This window comes from Microtus ochrogaster, linkage group LG3 (genome assembly GCF_000317375.1).
Source record: "Microtus ochrogaster isolate Prairie Vole_2 linkage group LG3, MicOch1.0, whole genome shotgun sequence".
In the NCBI taxonomy this organism is placed as follows: Eukaryota; Metazoa; Chordata; class Mammalia; order Rodentia; family Cricetidae; genus Microtus; species Microtus ochrogaster.
Window position 1 is genome coordinate 47,430,205 of NC_022029.1, and position 17,796 is coordinate 47,448,000.

The 17,796-nt window shown below is 41.4% G+C and overlaps 1 protein-coding gene across 3 annotated transcripts in view; it reads left to right on the forward strand.

Annotated features, from left to right (window-relative positions):
* Positions 1 to 17,796, forward strand: part of Itsn2 (intersectin 2) — a 116,485-nt gene that overhangs the window by 75,182 nt on the left and 23,507 nt on the right. For 2 of the 3 annotated variants that reach the window (XM_026786018.1, XM_005360875.2), the window contains 4 exons: positions 1,709 to 1,754; positions 1,836 to 1,957; positions 3,526 to 3,622; positions 4,018 to 4,209. In XM_026786018.1, coding sequence (XP_026641819.1) covers positions 1,709 to 1,754; positions 1,836 to 1,957; positions 3,526 to 3,622; positions 4,018 to 4,209 — 457 coding nt within the window. Of the gene's footprint in view, positions 1 to 1,708; positions 1,755 to 1,835; positions 1,958 to 3,525; positions 3,623 to 4,017; positions 4,210 to 7,129; positions 10,247 to 17,796 lie in introns of those variants that run through there. The other variant, XM_013351392.2, reaches the window with a different exon arrangement.

Here is a 17,796-nt window from a genome sequence, read left to right on the forward strand (position 1 = left end):
AATTAGTTTTCATTTTAATATAAAATTCTGAATTTTATATTAAAAGCATTTTATATTAAAATGTTTTTGCATAGTTAATAGACCCTTTACTTGTGTGAAAAATCATACCATCATTCACCGGTACTTAGAAACTAGTAGCTCACTGAGGTATGCAGATGCTCCTTGTATTGGCACATTTTATTATATGATAGCAAGACAAATGTCTGTAAATATTATCCCTTTCAGAAAGGTCTAGCAGGCACAACCGACCTTTATGATAGGTAGGAGCAGCACAGTGGCATGGTGTGCTGTGTGTGAATCTGGAAGTGTGCTGTGTGTGAGTGCGATGGTGTACTGTGTGTGAATATGGTGGTGTGCTGTGTGTGAATGTGGCGTGGTTGGTGTGCTGTGTGTGAATGTGGTGTGGTATACTGTGTATGCGGCCCAGCATGCTAGTAGATGACAATGTTGTGTCACATTGTTGAAAGGGTGGATTTTGAGGACTGTATTCTCTCTAAGAGGACTTCATTTGATTTAGAAGTAAACGTTCTGTGACTTGTATTTTGACTTTCAAGGGTAAATTGGGGATGGGTCTGGCTCAGTGGTTAAGCCCTGCTGTGTACTCACAAATGTTAGTTTGACTTCAGACCCTCACTGCTGCTGTGTATGCTAATGGAGAAGAAAATCTCCTTACTCCTCCCTCTTTTACTTGGACTGCTAAAAATGATAAATATGATCAGTTCAATGTATTTTTTGTTATTTTGCAGTACTGGGGATTGAACCAAGGACCTCTTAAATAGCAGACAGACACTCAACTGTTGAGCTACATTCTATCCCCAGCTTATCCTTTAAAGCCAAACAAAAGTTATAGTTGCTGCCCATGATAGGAATTTTCCTATTCTTAAATCAAATTCAGTCATTTTAGGGAGAATATAATAATAAATAAATAAATGTTGCCTACTATTCAGAAAGAGCTATGGGTGAGTCAGGGTCCCTTATAGGAAATAAGAACAAAACTCATATATGTCTCCACATATCCCAGAATACATGTTTATAGACTTAGCATCAATGCTAAACCCCTTCATGTATAGGCTAGCCCATGAGCTGAGTAGTCAGTCATCTGAGAGAGGGAGCCCCATTGAGAAAATGTCCCAGTCAGATCAGCCTAGACAAACTTTTTGAGCATTTTCTTGATTAGTGATTGGGGAGCAGGTCACTGTGGGTTGGGGCCCTCTTGGGCTGGGTCCTGGTACAGGAGTGCAGGATGAGAAGGCTATGAGACACAGCACCTTCCATGGCTCTCCCAGTTCCCGCCTTGACATCCCTCAGCGATGGGCTCTTATCTGGAAGTGTAAGATGAAATAAACCCTATCCTCCCTAAGCTGCTTTTGGTCATGGTGTTTCATCACAGCAATCAAAACCAAACCAATATATTCCAGACAGCCATGTTTAATGTCAAGAAAGTTATGTAAAATGAACTCTTTCTGTCGTGTAAGTGTGTGACAGTGTCAGCTACTTGCTTATGAAACACTCTGTCAGCAGACCAGATCTCTTTGTCAGTGTCGGATTCTTCAGGTGTTTGATTAACACAAAGTTTATTGTCACTTTGGTCTTCATTTAAAGAAACAAGAATCTTGGGCACTAGAAATCTTTAATTCTTAGTAAACCTAGATTGTCATGTCTGGATTGTTGAAAATAATAATTTTTAAAATGTATTTTTTCCTTGTAGAATTTTGGGAATGCTGGCAAATCAGGAACATTAAACAAAAAACCTGGTATGTAGAACAGTGACTTGAAAACTGACTGGTGTTTGCCTGCCGTAGTCTTGGATCCACACTTCTGTTTTCTCCTTTCAGAGATTGCGCAAGTGACTTCAGCATATGCCGCTTCCGGTGCTGAGCAGCTCAGCCTTGCACCAGGGCAGTTAATATTAATCTTAAAGAAAAACACAAGTGGGTGGTGGCAAGGAGAGCTACAGGTAATGTTCTTTGCCAGGTAAAAATGCAGGCTCATAAGAAAGACAGAGTCAGTTAAAAAAAAAAAAGTCACCCGAGTCGTAACACTTAGAGGTGATCAGTCAGCATTTACATATATTTCCCTGAGTCTCTGCTGCTTTGAACGTAGTTTATAAGACCTATAAGTAACAGTTTAAAGAATAATTTTCTCTAACAACATAATCATTTTCCAGTTCACCACTCACTAGGCCATAGGTCCTTCTCTTAAAGGAAAAAGCATACCGTTAACTCTGCCTGGGACACTGTCCTTGCTGTACCCTCAAAAGAAAAGACCCAGCTGTGTGCTGAGAAAAATACTCCCCAGTAGACAGCTGTTGCGCTCACCCCCTAAGTCTTAGGCCTTGGAAACAGCAGTGCAAGGAAACAATACAGACAGATGAACATAGTTTTTCCCAAAAATGTTAACAGTTGGCACATGCTTTCTTTCTTATCTAATTTTCCTTGCTAACCTAAAGGCACGTTAGGGTTAAGAGATGATAAGAGAAATAATGTTTTTATGTAAGTTTATATGTGATGGAAATGATGGGAGGCGAGGCATAACTTAGTTCTGGCATGCAGTGAACAGATGTGCAGATTTGATACGTTCTTGACTCAGCCCCTCAATAGCCACCTTCTGATTCACTTTGAACGGACTAAATGGGAAACATGACCCTCCAGATATGCTTTAATGACTTCTTGATTATTGATGAAGCTCCAGGGTGTACTTTCAGTGATCTATACCCTTAATAGTTAAGTTGAACTTGCAAGGCTCTGGGAAGATCTCTTTAAACTGTTATTTGGGCAGAATAGCCAGAGAACTCTTAATTGGAAGATCTCTAGAGACTTCCATGACTGTCATTTTCAGAATGCTTTGAGATGCATACTGTAGTGAATCTTCCAGTTGTTTAATGTTGATCTAAAAGGCCAATGGTGAGTTCAGAGGTTCCATAACTAGTCCCCAAGACTGCTCTCAAATTTGGTAGTTCATAAGAGAGATTCTTAGTACTCACTGAGGCTGTTGTCCTCACTGTTTGTCATTATGAAACAGTACAGACTAAATCAGCCTATAGGTTAGAACAAGGGGTTCCTAAAGTGGAACAGGTGTCCCTCTCCAGCAGAGCAGGGGGCAGCATGCCCTTTCCCTGGAAATAATCTGTAACAACTCAAGAGTTATTGCCAGCCTGAGAAGCCTGTGGGAGCCCTAGTGTTGGAGTTTTTAACTGGATCTTTTTCACATGGATATGATTGATTGTTCATATGGTGAACGCATGACTCCAGCCCTCTCATCAGAGTGAGCTGATACAGTATGACAAGGAGCACCCACCATAAGTAACAGTGCTAGATTTGGTATTGCCAAGCCTTGCAGGTAAACTAAGACACTTACCAGTAATGATATTGATTCTGTCTTGAGGAGTCAAGTGCAGAGGCCAGTATATGGGCAAGTTTAACTTGTCATTATAGAAATCCTAGGTTTTCTTAGTTTTAAATTGTAGCTCAATGGTTGTTTTTAATTTCATATTTTAATTACACGTTTCTTTTGCTGATTTTATAGGCCAGAGGGAAAAAACGACAGAAGGGGTGGTTTCCTGCCAGCCACGTAAAGCTGCTGGGTCCAAGTAGTGAGAGGACCACACCTGCCTTTCATGCTGGTATGAAAGTGGGTCACCCTGTATTTCGTCTAACAGACTGTGTTAAAGCACAGAGTGTCTTAGATTAGCTAGCTCTTTGAAGACACGGAAAACTTGCCTTTCCTGTCCTCTGCTTCAGAGCAGCAGGCCTCTGGGAACGTCTTCCTGCAGAACTCTGTTACTCCTTGACATGTGAAATTGTCCTTCCGTCGTATTAACGTGAAGTGGTTCACTTGGATTTGTACCTGCAGTTGCTTAGTTTTTGTTTTTGTGAGACTGGGAAAGAAGATGGAGGGAGAGAGCATGTAAGGGAAATTTTTAGCCTGATTTTAGAATTTAGTAATGATTTAAACTCTAGGGACAGGGTTGATCCTTACAGGAATGCTTAATTTATTATTTTTCCTTTTTTTTTGTAGTGTGTCAGGTGATTGCTATGTATGACTATGCAGCAAATAATGAAGACGAGCTGAGTTTCTCCAAGGGACAGCTGATTAATGTTATGAACAAGGATGATCCTGACTGGTGGCAAGGAGAAATCAATGGGGTGACTGGTCTCTTTCCTTCAAACTATGTTAAGATGACAACAGACTCAGACCCAAGTCAACAGTGTGAGTAACATCAAATTACTTACTTCTTACCTGATAGGAAACCATTAATATGCTGTATTGCATGCATTGCTATTCCAGATCAGATATTAGCGCTCACACAAGATATAGTTACTATTTCAAATAAGAAAAACCAAAAGGTAACAGTTCACAAGCTCAAAAGTTGTCCTGCTTTGTCATAAATGCTTTCTGCTAGTTTCAGACTTTAGTGTTAGTTTTTGTCTTTATAAAAGTGTAATTTCCCATGTGGGTTCTCTGCTGTGATGGCATCTATCTCCCCTTTACCACCGCCACCACTTTACAGCATCTGGTGCTCTTTCTCAGATTGATGAAAAGTAGCCGGTACTGTAATTTCCTATCCCACAATGTATCCTTTTAGTGTACACATGCCATTCGTTTGGAATCCCCTCGTTTATTTTTTATGTGTTTATATACTACCCAGTTTGTAAAAGTTAACCCATTTCCATGCTTGCAAAACTCTCACTAGGTGATTCTTTAGAGAACTGTCTCATATATATGAATCAAGATCAGTTTCTCAGTTACATCACACACATACAAATGAGACAGGGGTGGGAGGAAGAAAAAGAAAGGAAGCCATTACTCTAGAGAAATCTACCTCAAATATAAAAACCTCCTAGAAAAATACCCTATCTTGTGAGAACTTTTTTTTTTAACTATACTGGTCTAAATGTAGCTGGGGTTGGTCTCACACTTGCTCTGTGCCTGAGGATGATCTTGAATTCCTGATTCTCCTGTTTCCAGTTTCTGATTCTGAGTACCTAGATTATAAGCCTGTATTACCATGCTCAAATAAAATTCTCTTTCTCCCTCTCTCTTCTTTTACTTTCTCTCTCCCTCTCTCCTCCTTCCAGTAGTAGTAGCAGTAGTGGGGTGGTATTGGGGGCTGATTGAACCTAGAGCCTCATGAACTATAGGCAGGTGCTCCACCCCTCATCCATGTCCCCAGTTTCTAATTCTTAAGAGAACAGGATTTGAAATTTGTTTGATACACACATTATACAGAAATCATGAATTGGTTAACCAAGGACACATGTCAGATTGCACATGTAACTTTGAAGCCAGGCATGGTACACTGGTAGCATCCAGCACTCAGAAGGATCATAAACTGGAATCCAGTTTAAAATCAGCTGTTGTAGCAAGAGGCTGCTGTTGCAAGGAGAACGGGGGCCCTTTGTTTGTCCCGGCTCCCCGACTAGCTTACACCTGAAATAATCACACAGAAATTGTATTAATTAAATTACTGCCTGGCCCATTAGCTCTAGCCTCTTATTGGCTAACTCTCACATCTTGATTTAACCCATTTCTAATAATCTGTTTATCATCACGAGGTCATGGCTTACTGGGAAAGATTCAGCATGTCTGACCTGACAGCTCCATGGCGGCTCTCTCTGACTCTGGTTTCTTCCTCCCAGAATTCAGTTCTGTCTTCTCCGCCTACCTAAGTTCTGCCCTATCAGGCCAAGCAGTTTCTTTTTTGATTAACCATTGAAAGCAATACATAAACAGTAGGACCTCCTACACCAGGCTGCTGTGTTAGCACAGCTCCACAAGGCGACTGACTTCATGCCCTCCTTGAAATAATATAAGGAAACTATAATCTCTGAACAAATATAAGGGAAATCTTTCATTTATTATTGTCTACACAATTTTAAAGAAATGAAGTTGTCATTTGCTTCAGTCGAGAAATGTATTCATAACCGGGCAGTGGTAGCGCACGCCTTTAATCCCAGCACCTGGGAGGCAGAGGCAGGTAGATCTATGTGAGTTTGAGGCCAGCCTGGTCTACAAGAGCTAGTTCTAGGACAGGCTCCTAAACCACAGAGAAACCCTGTCTCAAAAAAACAAAAAAATAAGAAGAAGAAGAAGAAAAAGTATATTCATCTCATAGCTGCCCACCGCATACTGAGAATCCCAATAGTCAGTGACAACACTTGCTCTAAGTAGCTTTGGACTTCAGCTGGGAGCAGTAACATAAACGCAACGCTTGCCATAGTGAATATTTATACAAATACATACCTGGGAAAGATCCCTGAGTCCCTGTGGGGAGGAAGGCATGTCACTGCAGAAGGCTTCTCAGAGGACATTTGACTGGACCAGAGGAGAAGGAGTTACAGTTTGCTAGAAAGGCAAATGGGGATGGAAGGGAGTACCAGTTGTTTTCTTGATCGTCTTACCTATTTAGAGTGAGGGAATAGGACTGTCAAGGGACTGGGCCAAAATAGAATAGTTATTCTCTGTAGCTTATCTGCTACCCTGATTTGGGCTAAGATATCCGGGGTTTGTAGTAATACATCTGAAAATAATGCTTCTTTCCTAAATCAATGGCAAAGGTTCGTCATCCATCATGAAATTAAAGAGCTCTCAGGACAGTTTCCAAACAAACCCTCTGAAAAGTCTGTTTTCCATAAAACAGCTGTTTAAACCACCTAGGAACCAGCAGCATGTCTGTTAGGTTTGCTCAAAATAGCTGTTTATTAGCAACTGAAGAGCCAAAATTGCTGTTCAGAAATGACCAGGATTCCTTGTATTGGTAGCTATGAAAGTTCGCTAAACTTAAGTTGGCATAAGCCTACAGTTTCCATAGGATATGTTCTAGAAAACACCTCATGCTTATAGTCACAAATTCATCTGAGAACTTATTATAGCTACTTAGATATTGAGAAGTGAATCAGTTATTAAGAGTCCTTGAGGCATTAGTGCTGGTTAAACTGCAGACTATCATTTGTGTTTCTCTTGCCCTTATAAACACTATTTTCATTTTACTATACAATTGGGACTTTTTAAGGTTGAGGATTTTTGTGGTTCAAATTTATTTAGTTGATGTTGCATGTGACTATTAGATTTTTTTCTCACCCATCTAATTTACATTATGTTCATTTTATTCCTCATTTTCTTTTTTTAGGACCCAATGTTGTCTTCCAGTTGTGAAAGCACCCCAGAGACCCACTATCCAAGTTTGACTCTAGCGTGGAGGCAGGGCAGGCAGCCCTGATCAAATATCTCCTACACAATTCGTTCACTTCGCTTGAATGTTAGAGCCACTTGTGATTATTTATTTGTGTTTCTAATTTACAGTTAAAATTTATTTGTAACAATTTCAAGGATAGTGGGTCTTTGTGTGGCTTTCCCTGCTGTTCACTCTGGCATCCTTTAGCATTTTTCTTCCTTTTTTAATTTGGCAATTGTAGGTCATTAGCATGCATATTCAGTTTGCCCTTACATGGTGGGAGTGCAAACACACAAAGACCCACTATTTGCACAAACTGTTCTGTCTGGTTTGGAATGGGCTGCCATGCTTTTCCAATGCTGTTGCAAATTGTATATTCATTATGGAATTCAGGTGATGTTTGCTTATGTTCTGCTATTATATTTGATATAATCCTAATCCCAAGAGCCCGTAATTGGCTCAATCTGTGATTTGCCCTCAAATAATCACTATTTATTACTTTCTAATTTGCCATTCTAAGTACCAATAGTCAGGTTTGTTTGAAAGCCAAGAATGGAAATAGCCTTTTGTATGTTTCTGTGTAATCTGAGTAGGAGCAATAACATTGGAGGAACTTCCCTTGTCCCACAGAAGATGAAAGTGGTGTGCTCTGGCCATTGTGTGCAGAGCAGTGTATGTCTGGTTTGTCTCCACTGCCCAAGGATGGGTGGAGGACTCGGGCAGCTCCTTTAGGGTCTCAGGTGCTCTCGGATGCAGATCTATGCTCCAGCACAGTTACTGCTTTATTGATGACATAAACATCAATTGCTTTCAAGAATGGAAAGCGTCCATCATTGACTGTGGGTGAGAAACTTCCCCTAGCTTAGAGCACTTATATCTGAATATATTCTAAAGTAGAATTTACGTTATGTCTTGTAGTCAGGTGACTACTTACCCTAGTATAGAAAATGGCACTGTTGGCATTCATAATGCATTTAATAAAAATCATAAGAAATCCTTGAAGAGGTTGTGCCAGACCTGAAGCAGGCTTGAAAGCTCTAGCCAAGGACCCATAATGGTAAGGGCACGTAAGAGCTGGCATTCCTCTATGCCCATGAGGCTTCTTTGAGACTAGCATATTGATGTTGCTATCCATACTTTCCTGGCTAATATTCTTCTCCCACACTGGCTCCTTTGACGTAGGATTTTACCTCTTTCCTTGAATGGAAAGCACTCTAACAAAATAGACATTATTATAAACTAGTATGTATGAGAGCACTTAGCTGAAATTAGAAAAAGAATTCTAATACAGTATTAAACCGTATTTGAAAATCAATGAGCAGTTTATGCATTTTAAAATGTTTACAAATTGCAGTGCAATCTACTGTTTGAGAAATGTCAGATAAATGTATATACAATCACAGAGTCTTATTCCTCATAGAGTTGTTTGAGAAAATGAAACATGCTTTTATACCTCTGACTTTCATTTAAAGGCATATTTTGTGCAATATTTATGTTAATGTGCCTATATATTATGAATGAATTATTGCAATTGTACATTACCTAAATCATGAAAGAACCAACAGTTTAGTTACAACTTTACAAAGCTCCAATATCTGGTTTGGAAAACTTCCCACTATTGCAATGTTGGGAGATATGTGTGTGTGCTCCCAGGGGTGGAGATCTCTGCTAAAGTTCTTAAACCACCTCCATTTTAGCATTTGCCATCATAACAGTATTTTAAATGACATTCATAGGAAAGCAATAGTATCCATTTATAGATGGGTAAGAGAATTGCCTGCAGTCACTAAGAAACAGTGCAAAGACTGATTCCAAACTGACTTTTCCACAGTATATAGATTACCCGAACTTGCTTTTTATCTCCTCAACATTCTGTCTTTACATCCTTGAATTCAGTGTGTGGACAGCTGCTGTATAAGCCAAGGTCAGAAATTCAAGCGCTGCTAATTATCTACATTGTTCCATAAAGCCCTTTTTTCTGTTATATTTTTTATTTTGGGCTTTCTACTATACTGATAAATCTTTCCAAAAGTATTTTTATAGGTCAAATCACTTGATTTCTCCATCACTAAGAGTAGACTACTAGAAATGGCACTTAGGTTAAACTCAGCATCTATGATCAATCTGAAAATAATATGTTCATCAGATACCTGTGGATTAAGTCACACACTGGCCCATCATTCAAAATAAATGTCAGTCTAGAAAATAAATTTACTGTGTTAACCAGATACTACCTGGGTGGGTATATTGTCATGTGTTTGATAGGAAGCTGTAAGGAAGGAAATTGTATGACGTATAATCATTTAAATCGCTCTTATAAGTGCATGCAATCTGTTGCAATACCTTATCAGTCATGTGTTTGCTCTCTTCCTGATTTGCTGTAAGGCAGCTTTCTGTTGCTTAAAAGGAAAGAGCTTATTGGAGGCATAATTTAAAAATTGGAATACAATGGAACCAATCAATTGGAACTTGCAGGAAATGCCTGGTTAAGGTCACACTGTGTGGCAGGCACTTCTAAAATATGTGCTTGAACTTGACAGCAGTGTGAGAGGGAAAAAAGGCTACAGCCAAAAAACTAAAACTAAAATCGAAAACTAAAAAGTATCCTATCGGTTATATATTTTCTCTGAATCTTTGACTATTTTGAAATAATGCAACACTTAAAACGGTAACTGTTTTAAAATACAATATGGAGCTAGAGCTCAAAAGAAGGAGATGGGGGTAAGGAAATGCAAGAAAGAAATGAAGTCCAGGCCAAAGCTTTATCTGCCAAGTTTTCTTAGAATGAGTTTACCAAGTTATGAATTCCTGTAAATAGCTGGTGGGAGCACTGAGACCCTTTGCCTAGGGTGGCATTCTTACATGCTGCTGTGACGCTACTGTAATGTAATAAATTATTAAATTGTTGCAAAGTGATGTATTTGCCTTAAATTTTTATTTTGTGTGTCTTGAAAACTATAGTATTAAAGGTATTGAGATTGTGCAAATGCTGGGCACGCTTGGCATGAAATAATCTGTTTTTATTTTTACACAATTGTAATATAACTATGCAAGTGTGTTTATTAAAAGAACACAAACTCCATTACTTGTATTGTGTATTTCTTTTGAAGTATCCTTTTAAAGCTTATTTTAATTGCTTAGATATAAGTGTGATTTAATGTCTTTGGAATTCCTCTTTTCTCTTAATTTAATCTCAGGGTACAGATCAATGGTCAAGATTTATATAATTTGAGATAATCATACATATCTCAAAAGCAAAAGATACTTTTATTTTGTTATGCTGTTACATAGAGAAGTAAGATAGTATAATCAAGGATAATAGGAATATTTCTTTCTTTTTTGGTTTTTTTCTTTTCTTTTTTTTTGAGACAGGGATTCTCTGTATATCCCTGGCTGTCTTGGAACTCACTTTATAAACCAGGCTGGCCTCGAACTCACAGAAGTTCACTTGCCTCTACCTCCCAAGTGCTGGGATTAAAGGCATGCATCACCATACCTGGCAGAATATTTTATTTATAGTTTTTTCCCACAATTTTTTTAAACTATTGAAAGAATCTTAGGAGACATTTTAGTGTAAATAGGAGGCCAATAAAGAAACTTCAGCAGTTTCTCATGTACCGGACCTCTATAGCAGAGAACTACATTTGGTAGCCAAGTTGGTAAAAATAAAAATAATGTATCCAAATGTAATTTAGCATAAACACCATCTTTTCCAAATCCTTTCTCTGCAAAGCTGTCCTGCTAATATGTGTAGAGTATTTATTCGCATGAGGTCAAGCAGAATACCAGGTGCAGGTGATAGTAAATGAGAGTGAGGATGTCGTAGCATGGCACTGTCATGGGGTGAGGGCAGAAGCACAGAATTTAAGAGTCAGCACAGTGGTAGATGTTTTCCCCTGCATTTCGAGGAGAGAAGAGGAGAAATACCTACTGGACCTTAGAATGGTGGGCAGGGAAGACTTGCTAGGTGGAGGCAGCAGCTGGCAGACCCATGAGATAAGTAGGAGTAAGCCTGACTGGAGGCAGGTGTGGTCACAAGCACTCAGTGTTGCAGGGGTGGGACTGTGAAGCCAGCCGTGAGAGTAGAGGCTCTGGAGATGGTCGGCTGCTACAACTCTCTAGGTTGACTCTATGGGATGACAAGAAATGCTCTAAAGAACTTCTGAGTCCTGGCGTAGCCTGAGCATGGGATGTTTTCCAGATTCTGGTATTGAGCAGAGGTGAAGAAAATGTGTAAAAGCTCTGATGGGAAACTGGTAGAAGTTAGGCATTGATGAAACGTGAGAGGAAACTCTCGGCTAGTCCCAGGTTTGTATGCCGAGTGGCAGAATGGGAGAACAGGGTACCTGTGCCATGTGTGGACCCAGAGCTGGGGGAAGGAAGGACACCTATGGGCTGTCCAGATACAAAAGATACAATCTAGATGCCCAGCATTGGATAGGCATCGGCTGGGAATGGGCACCGCTATGGACTGGGCAGCACCAGAACACCAGAAGTAGTTGAAGCTCCCTAGAGAGAGGCTCAGACTTATATGAGATCCTCAGCTAAGGACTGAGTAGTGAGAGGTCCCATGGCAGGCAGCAGGTTTTATTAGACGGGAATTCTGCCTGGGCCATTGCGGGACTGGTAAAAAAAAAAAAAAAAGGAGGACTCATCAGATACTTTTCTAAGATCCATGAACAAAGTAACTCATTCTTTCATTTTTACAGATGGGAAAACAAAAAAGGGCTCCATTCACAATAAGGGACAAGTTGGCTTAGTGTCTTAGTGATCTGGCTTCTGAGTCCATGCTGTGAATCCCATGCTGATGCTTCCACTGCTGTGAGCTGTGAAGTCTGGTGGGACACATTGCTCGTGCCAGTAAAGAGAGGAAAAATACACACAGAGAAGAGGCAAGGATGGAAGAAGACAGCTAGAGCCTGTAGCAATAGCATCCAAAAAGAGAAAGCTGCACAGAGTTGCCATCTGACTGAGGTGTAATTCATACACGTCTGTACAGTGCACAGCTCAGTGGTTTAGTGTGGTTACAGTCATGCAGACATTACTATAATCAATTAGAAAATACTTTCATCACCTCAGGAGAAAAAACTTTTAAATTGTCTCTCTCCTACCTTCCTGTAACTACACGTGTGTGCACACGCACACACACACACACACACACACACACACACACACACACACAATTCTGGACATACCACCTACACAGTCCCTAGCCCCAGAAACCACCAAACCACTTTCTGTCTTCATCTGTTTGCCTGTTCTGGACAAACATGGTTTTTGTGTGTGTGTGACTGGCTTACTTCGTATAACACCTATGTTGTAGTATGTATTGATGCATTTTTCCTTTTTATAGCCAAGTTAAAATTGTATTGCTTGGCTATGCCGTGTTTTCAGTTTCCAGGTCATGTAGCATGTTGTCTTGTAACAACCACACTGTTCCAAAGTCACAGTGCTGTGCATCACTCCCCCAGCAATGAAGGAGCTTTTGTTGTGCCAGCATTTGCTTTTATGTTGTGACTTCTGGCCAAACTAATGCGTGTGTTGGTATCTTGTTTTAATATGCATTTCCCTGAAGATAGATGGCATACAGCACCCCTTTTCAAGGCAGGATCTCACTAAGTAGCCCTGACTGGCCTTGAACTCACAGAGTTACCAATTGCCAGGATTAAAGGTGTGCTATCACGTCCTGGCTATAGCATCTCTTTGGTGAAGTGTTAAGGCCTATGGGCCATTCCTTTTTTTTTTTTTTTTTTCAAGACAGGGTATCTCAATGTAGCTCTGGCTGTCCTGGAAGTCGCTTTGTAGATCAGGCTGGCCTTGAACTCATAGAGATCCATCTGCCTCTGAATCCTGAGTGCTGGGATTAAAGGCCTGCACTGTCACTGCCCAGCCTTATGGCCCATTCTTTAAGTCAGGTGTTTTTGTCTATTGTTGAGTTAGTTGTACACTTTGAATTACAGTCCTGGGTCTGATGTAAGTTTTATAAATATTTTTTCCCAGTTTGTGTTGTCTTTTTTCTCTTAACCCTGTCTTTTATAAAACAAAAAAATTAAATTTTAGTGAGGTCCAGTTTATTAATTTTTGTGGATTATGCCTTTTGTGTCATATATTACGTCATTTCGGAACCCAAGGTCATGTAGCTTTTCTCTCTCCTGGGACTTGGACCTTTTGTGGCTCACATTTGGGACTTGTGCACGGTGTGTTCTGGGTTAACTCTGATGAGGAACAGGCCTGTCTGTAGTCTGTCTCACGCCTGTAGCTGTCACATGTTCCAGAGCCATCTATTGAGATTATGTTCTCTGTTATTGCCTGTGCTCCTCTGGCAAAGATCAGTTAGCTGTTTCCTGAGTCGATTTCTGGGTCTTCTTGGGTCTCATGGTCAGTTCATCTGTCTGTCCTCTTGCTTGTACCATGCTGTCTTGGTTCCTGCAGGTCAGTGCCGAGTCTCTTGTCTTCTTCCGTACTGTGGTGGCTATGCTAAGTCTCACCTCTCCACATCAACTTCAGAATTAATTTTTGAATCACTTTTTTTTTTTGCCTTAAACAAGAACAAGGAATCATGAAATGTTCTTACAAGACGTCATGCTATTGTCAAAAGGCATCCATCACTCAGTGTTCACTTCAAAGCATAATGAAGCTGCCCTGGGAGTCCATACCTGGTCTGTCACTGAGGATGAGAGCCACATCATATGTTCAGCATTCTGGAAGCACTAGTTCACCGCATAGTCAGTTCTAGAAACAATAGCTGACATGTTGAACATGTTCTGTGCAGCACACAGTTAACCTGGCATTTGGGGTTGACAGATTGGAGCTCAAATCCATCCTGACTCTGGAATTTATGTTCCTACTTTTCCTTAACCAGGGCTTGCTATTCCTCCAAACCAGAAACGTAGAGCAATCACCAGTTAATCCGAGGCGAGGTGAGATGAGGTGGTCAAAAGAACAGCTTTGGGTGAATCCTGGTTGGCCCTGGAAGAGCCTGCCCCTGGGACCTGAGTGCCACCTGAGTGCTTATCTGTCAGCCACGGAGATGCTGAAGAACAAGTGTCTCCTAGAGCCAGCAGTGTAGGGTGCTCTCCAGTCACGGAATAGTGGATGCTGGAAATAGAACTGTAAGAATATTCCATGGGGAGGTGAGAAGTGTGTAGGCAGCTTGTGATACTAAGGAAGGATAGGTTTATGAAGCCCTCTGCCCAGGGCAGTGCTGGGTGACTGAGTACTGGTGCAAAGTGCTGCAGCAAGTAGCTACAAGGTTCTAATTGTGTACCAGGGTAGAGGGTGCATAAAGGGCCAATTATGTCACTAAGACACACAGGGTTCAAGGGAAGTAAAGGTCATGTTGGTTTTGTTTGCAGTGCCTGGGGATGTTTGATATTCAGAATAGTCCTTTTTCCTCCAGAATCAGTTCAGGGTCACACCAGGTCAGGTGTACAGTCTACCCCTGGTACCCAGTGAATGCCGTGTAGACACTGCTTACCATTGCCTTTCCTTCCAACGTAAGAAACCTGGTAGCTCTGAAGTCCTTCTCTGCCACCCAACTACACAATCTCTGTCCTCTATTCAAGAAGGTTCAGTTACATTAGTCAGAGGTAGGTTACATATTGTTAGAATCGAAACTTCTGGATTAGGTGCAAGGAAGGAGCCCATTCTCTTGCCTGAAGTCTGAATCTAAAGAGCATATCACTTTAGTCCGTGTAGGGTAGGAAGCGCATAGATCCTAGCCAGAAGTAACTGCCAAGGACAGAGCCAGTGCCCTGGTCTTTGTGGAGATGTACTGGTGTGAGGACCACAGATCAGATCCCCAGCACCACGTAAGAACTGCAATCCAAGCCCTCAGGATGCAGAGACAGGGATTTCCCTGGATCAATCTGACTTGCTAGACTAAAATCTGCAGGCACCAGGTTCAGCAAAGGGTCCACCTCAGTAAGTCAAGGAAGGTACCCATCAGCAACCTCTGGTCCCCCATACTTCCTCACACACACAAATACATGCAGCCATACATGTGAACATGCATTCACAAGCCACACATGTAAGTACACACAGAGAAAAAAGTTCTCTTTGTCTTAGGCTTATGATCTTTCACAGCAGGTTAAGAAATGAAAATAAATTGATAAACATATGCCTTTGCACATATCAATAAGCTTGCTTTGGGGACATTCTAGAATGCTGTTATTATGTGGTAGCTTTCTTATGTTCTAAAATATTTCAGTACAGTTGCATTTAAATAACCAACCTATGGCTTGATGTACAACTCAGTAGGCTTCAGAAAAATACACAGGTGCCCAAGCTGGTGGAGTACATGGCCTATGCCTTTAATCAGAGCACTTGGGAAGTAAGGCAGAAGAATCAGACAGCACAGCTAGCCTATGTCTCTGAAAAAAATAAGAAGAAAGAACTTTTAAATTGTTTTTGGGCACTTCCCTAACATGCATGAAGCTGCTGGTTTGATCCCCAGAATTACCAGCAAATAAATAAAAATTTGTTAAAGAATTATTTAAATTCCCCAAAAATATATTCACCTATCGCTTTATGGTGGAAATATACTACTTGGTACATTGTTTGTCCTTAATATGTATTTACCAAGTAGATAAAAAAAATATTGTTTTATAAAATAGCCGTTTTTTTAGAGTCCTGATAAGAGTTGGGCATCAAGGCAGTCTGCAGAGTTGCAGTTTAATCTTGTGGGTTTACTGTTGGGAGCTCGTCTCTTCATGGAGCTCCCAACAGTACAGCTGACAACTACATTCAATACTCAGAGTGGTTAGCAGAGCGGGGCTCACAGAGAGTGGCATTGTTCAGTGGCCTCGCTCTCCTCAGAATGGGTGAGGAGTTTTCTGGCATTTAGGACCTAATCTGAACAAGCAGCCTGTATCAGCCAGCACAGCCTGTCCTTTGTCCTCCGCCTTTTGAGAATCTTCCCAGACCTTCTCATCTCTCGCCTGAGCGTCTCTCTTTGGCTTCTTGTTTGCTCAGGGATTTAGAACAGTGGTTCACTACCATGGCAGTGGGGCAGAGTTTTCATCAGCTGTGGTTCCTAGTAGGTTTCCACATCTACCCACCCTGTGAGGGCCTGTAGTCCAGCTCACTCTGTCCGTCCAAGAATTCTGATCTATTATTTCTCCTCTGTCCATCCTCCCTGTCCATCGGGGCCTACAAGGAAATTTTCATCACTCTTTGTGACCTGTAGGTCAGGGTAGATCTCACATTTACCAATGCTTAAAGAAAACCAACTCGTGTGTCACGCACTGTGGATAGAGTAGATAGAAAATGGACAAAACTAGTGCCTTCCTCCAGGTGAGGAGGGGAATGTGAACAAATGAGGTTAACCAAGTGTGCGTATCTCAGGAAAATAACGTAGGTAGGGTAGAGGGAGTGCTGGTTGGGGTGTGAAGGCATTTCATTGTGAACAGGACCTTCAAACGTGTCCAGATTGCTAATACAGGGAAAGACTTGAAGGGCATGGGGAATATCTGGGGAACAGACCATTCCAAGATGAGGGGCAGCATATCAGAGGGGGGTGCTATTGGGGTGTCCTCGTGATGCTCAGGGAACAGGGTGGTGGCCAATGGGCCTGGAACAAAGGGAATAGCAGGAAGGGGAAATGAGACCAGGGTGGCCAAGGAGATGGAATGCTAGTTGAGATTCTTTGGGGCTGTCTTATAACTTTGGCTTTTGTGTGGCAAAAGAAAACCCTGTTAGAGGGTTTTACCAAAGGAAGGCTATGATCTGATGTGTCTCAACAGGATTACCTGTTAAAGTAAACAGAAGGGACTAGAAGCAAGGAGGTCCTCTAGCAACTTGCACAGTGACCCAAGCATAAGATAGTGGCTTGGATCCAGATGGTAATGGAGGGTGTGGTGCAAACGGCTCAAGTCATGGATGTGTTTGATGTTAGAGCCAGGGGGTGGATTGAATATGGAGGGTCAGAAGGAAGGTCTGCATCGAAAGATGCGCCGTGAGCTGGGGAGAAACGGGACTGGCATTGAGTTAGAAGGTGAGGAGGAGAGTTTGGTAGTGATGGTAAGAAGATGGCGTTTGCTGTTCTGTTGATGAGGGAGAGTCTACATAAGCAAAAACAAGTTGAGGCAGAATATAAATGTGAGAGCCGTCAGGCGGACATGTGCTCAACCAAGTCACTGAGCTCCCAGAGAAGAGTCTCTAGGCCTAAAACAGAGGACTCTCACCATTAGGAGTCTGGATGGCTGTGGAGGAAGGAGGAGAAGAAACCTAGGAAGGCTGGCCAAGAAAGTAAGAGGATACGAGGAGAGAAGCTAATGAGAGGAAAGGGAATAGGCTATGGCTTGGCATGGGACTCTTGCCTGGCCATGGGTGAATCTCCAGAACCTGAAAATCAAAACAGAAAAGGCAGTAATCACAAGAGGTAGTGGTGGATCAGGTTAAATAGGTCCCTGCTCCTGAAAGAAAACTATCTGGGGCACCAGGAAGCTTCTTCTCCTAAGCAAAGACGTTTGAGGACAGTAAAGTGGCTCGGTGGGTAAAGGCACACACAGCAGAGTCCTGTCAACCTGAATCCAAAAGAAAGAAACCAAATGCACAAAGCTGTCCTCCATCCTCCACATATGCACCATGGCACATGTGCCCACTCACAAACATCGTGCACA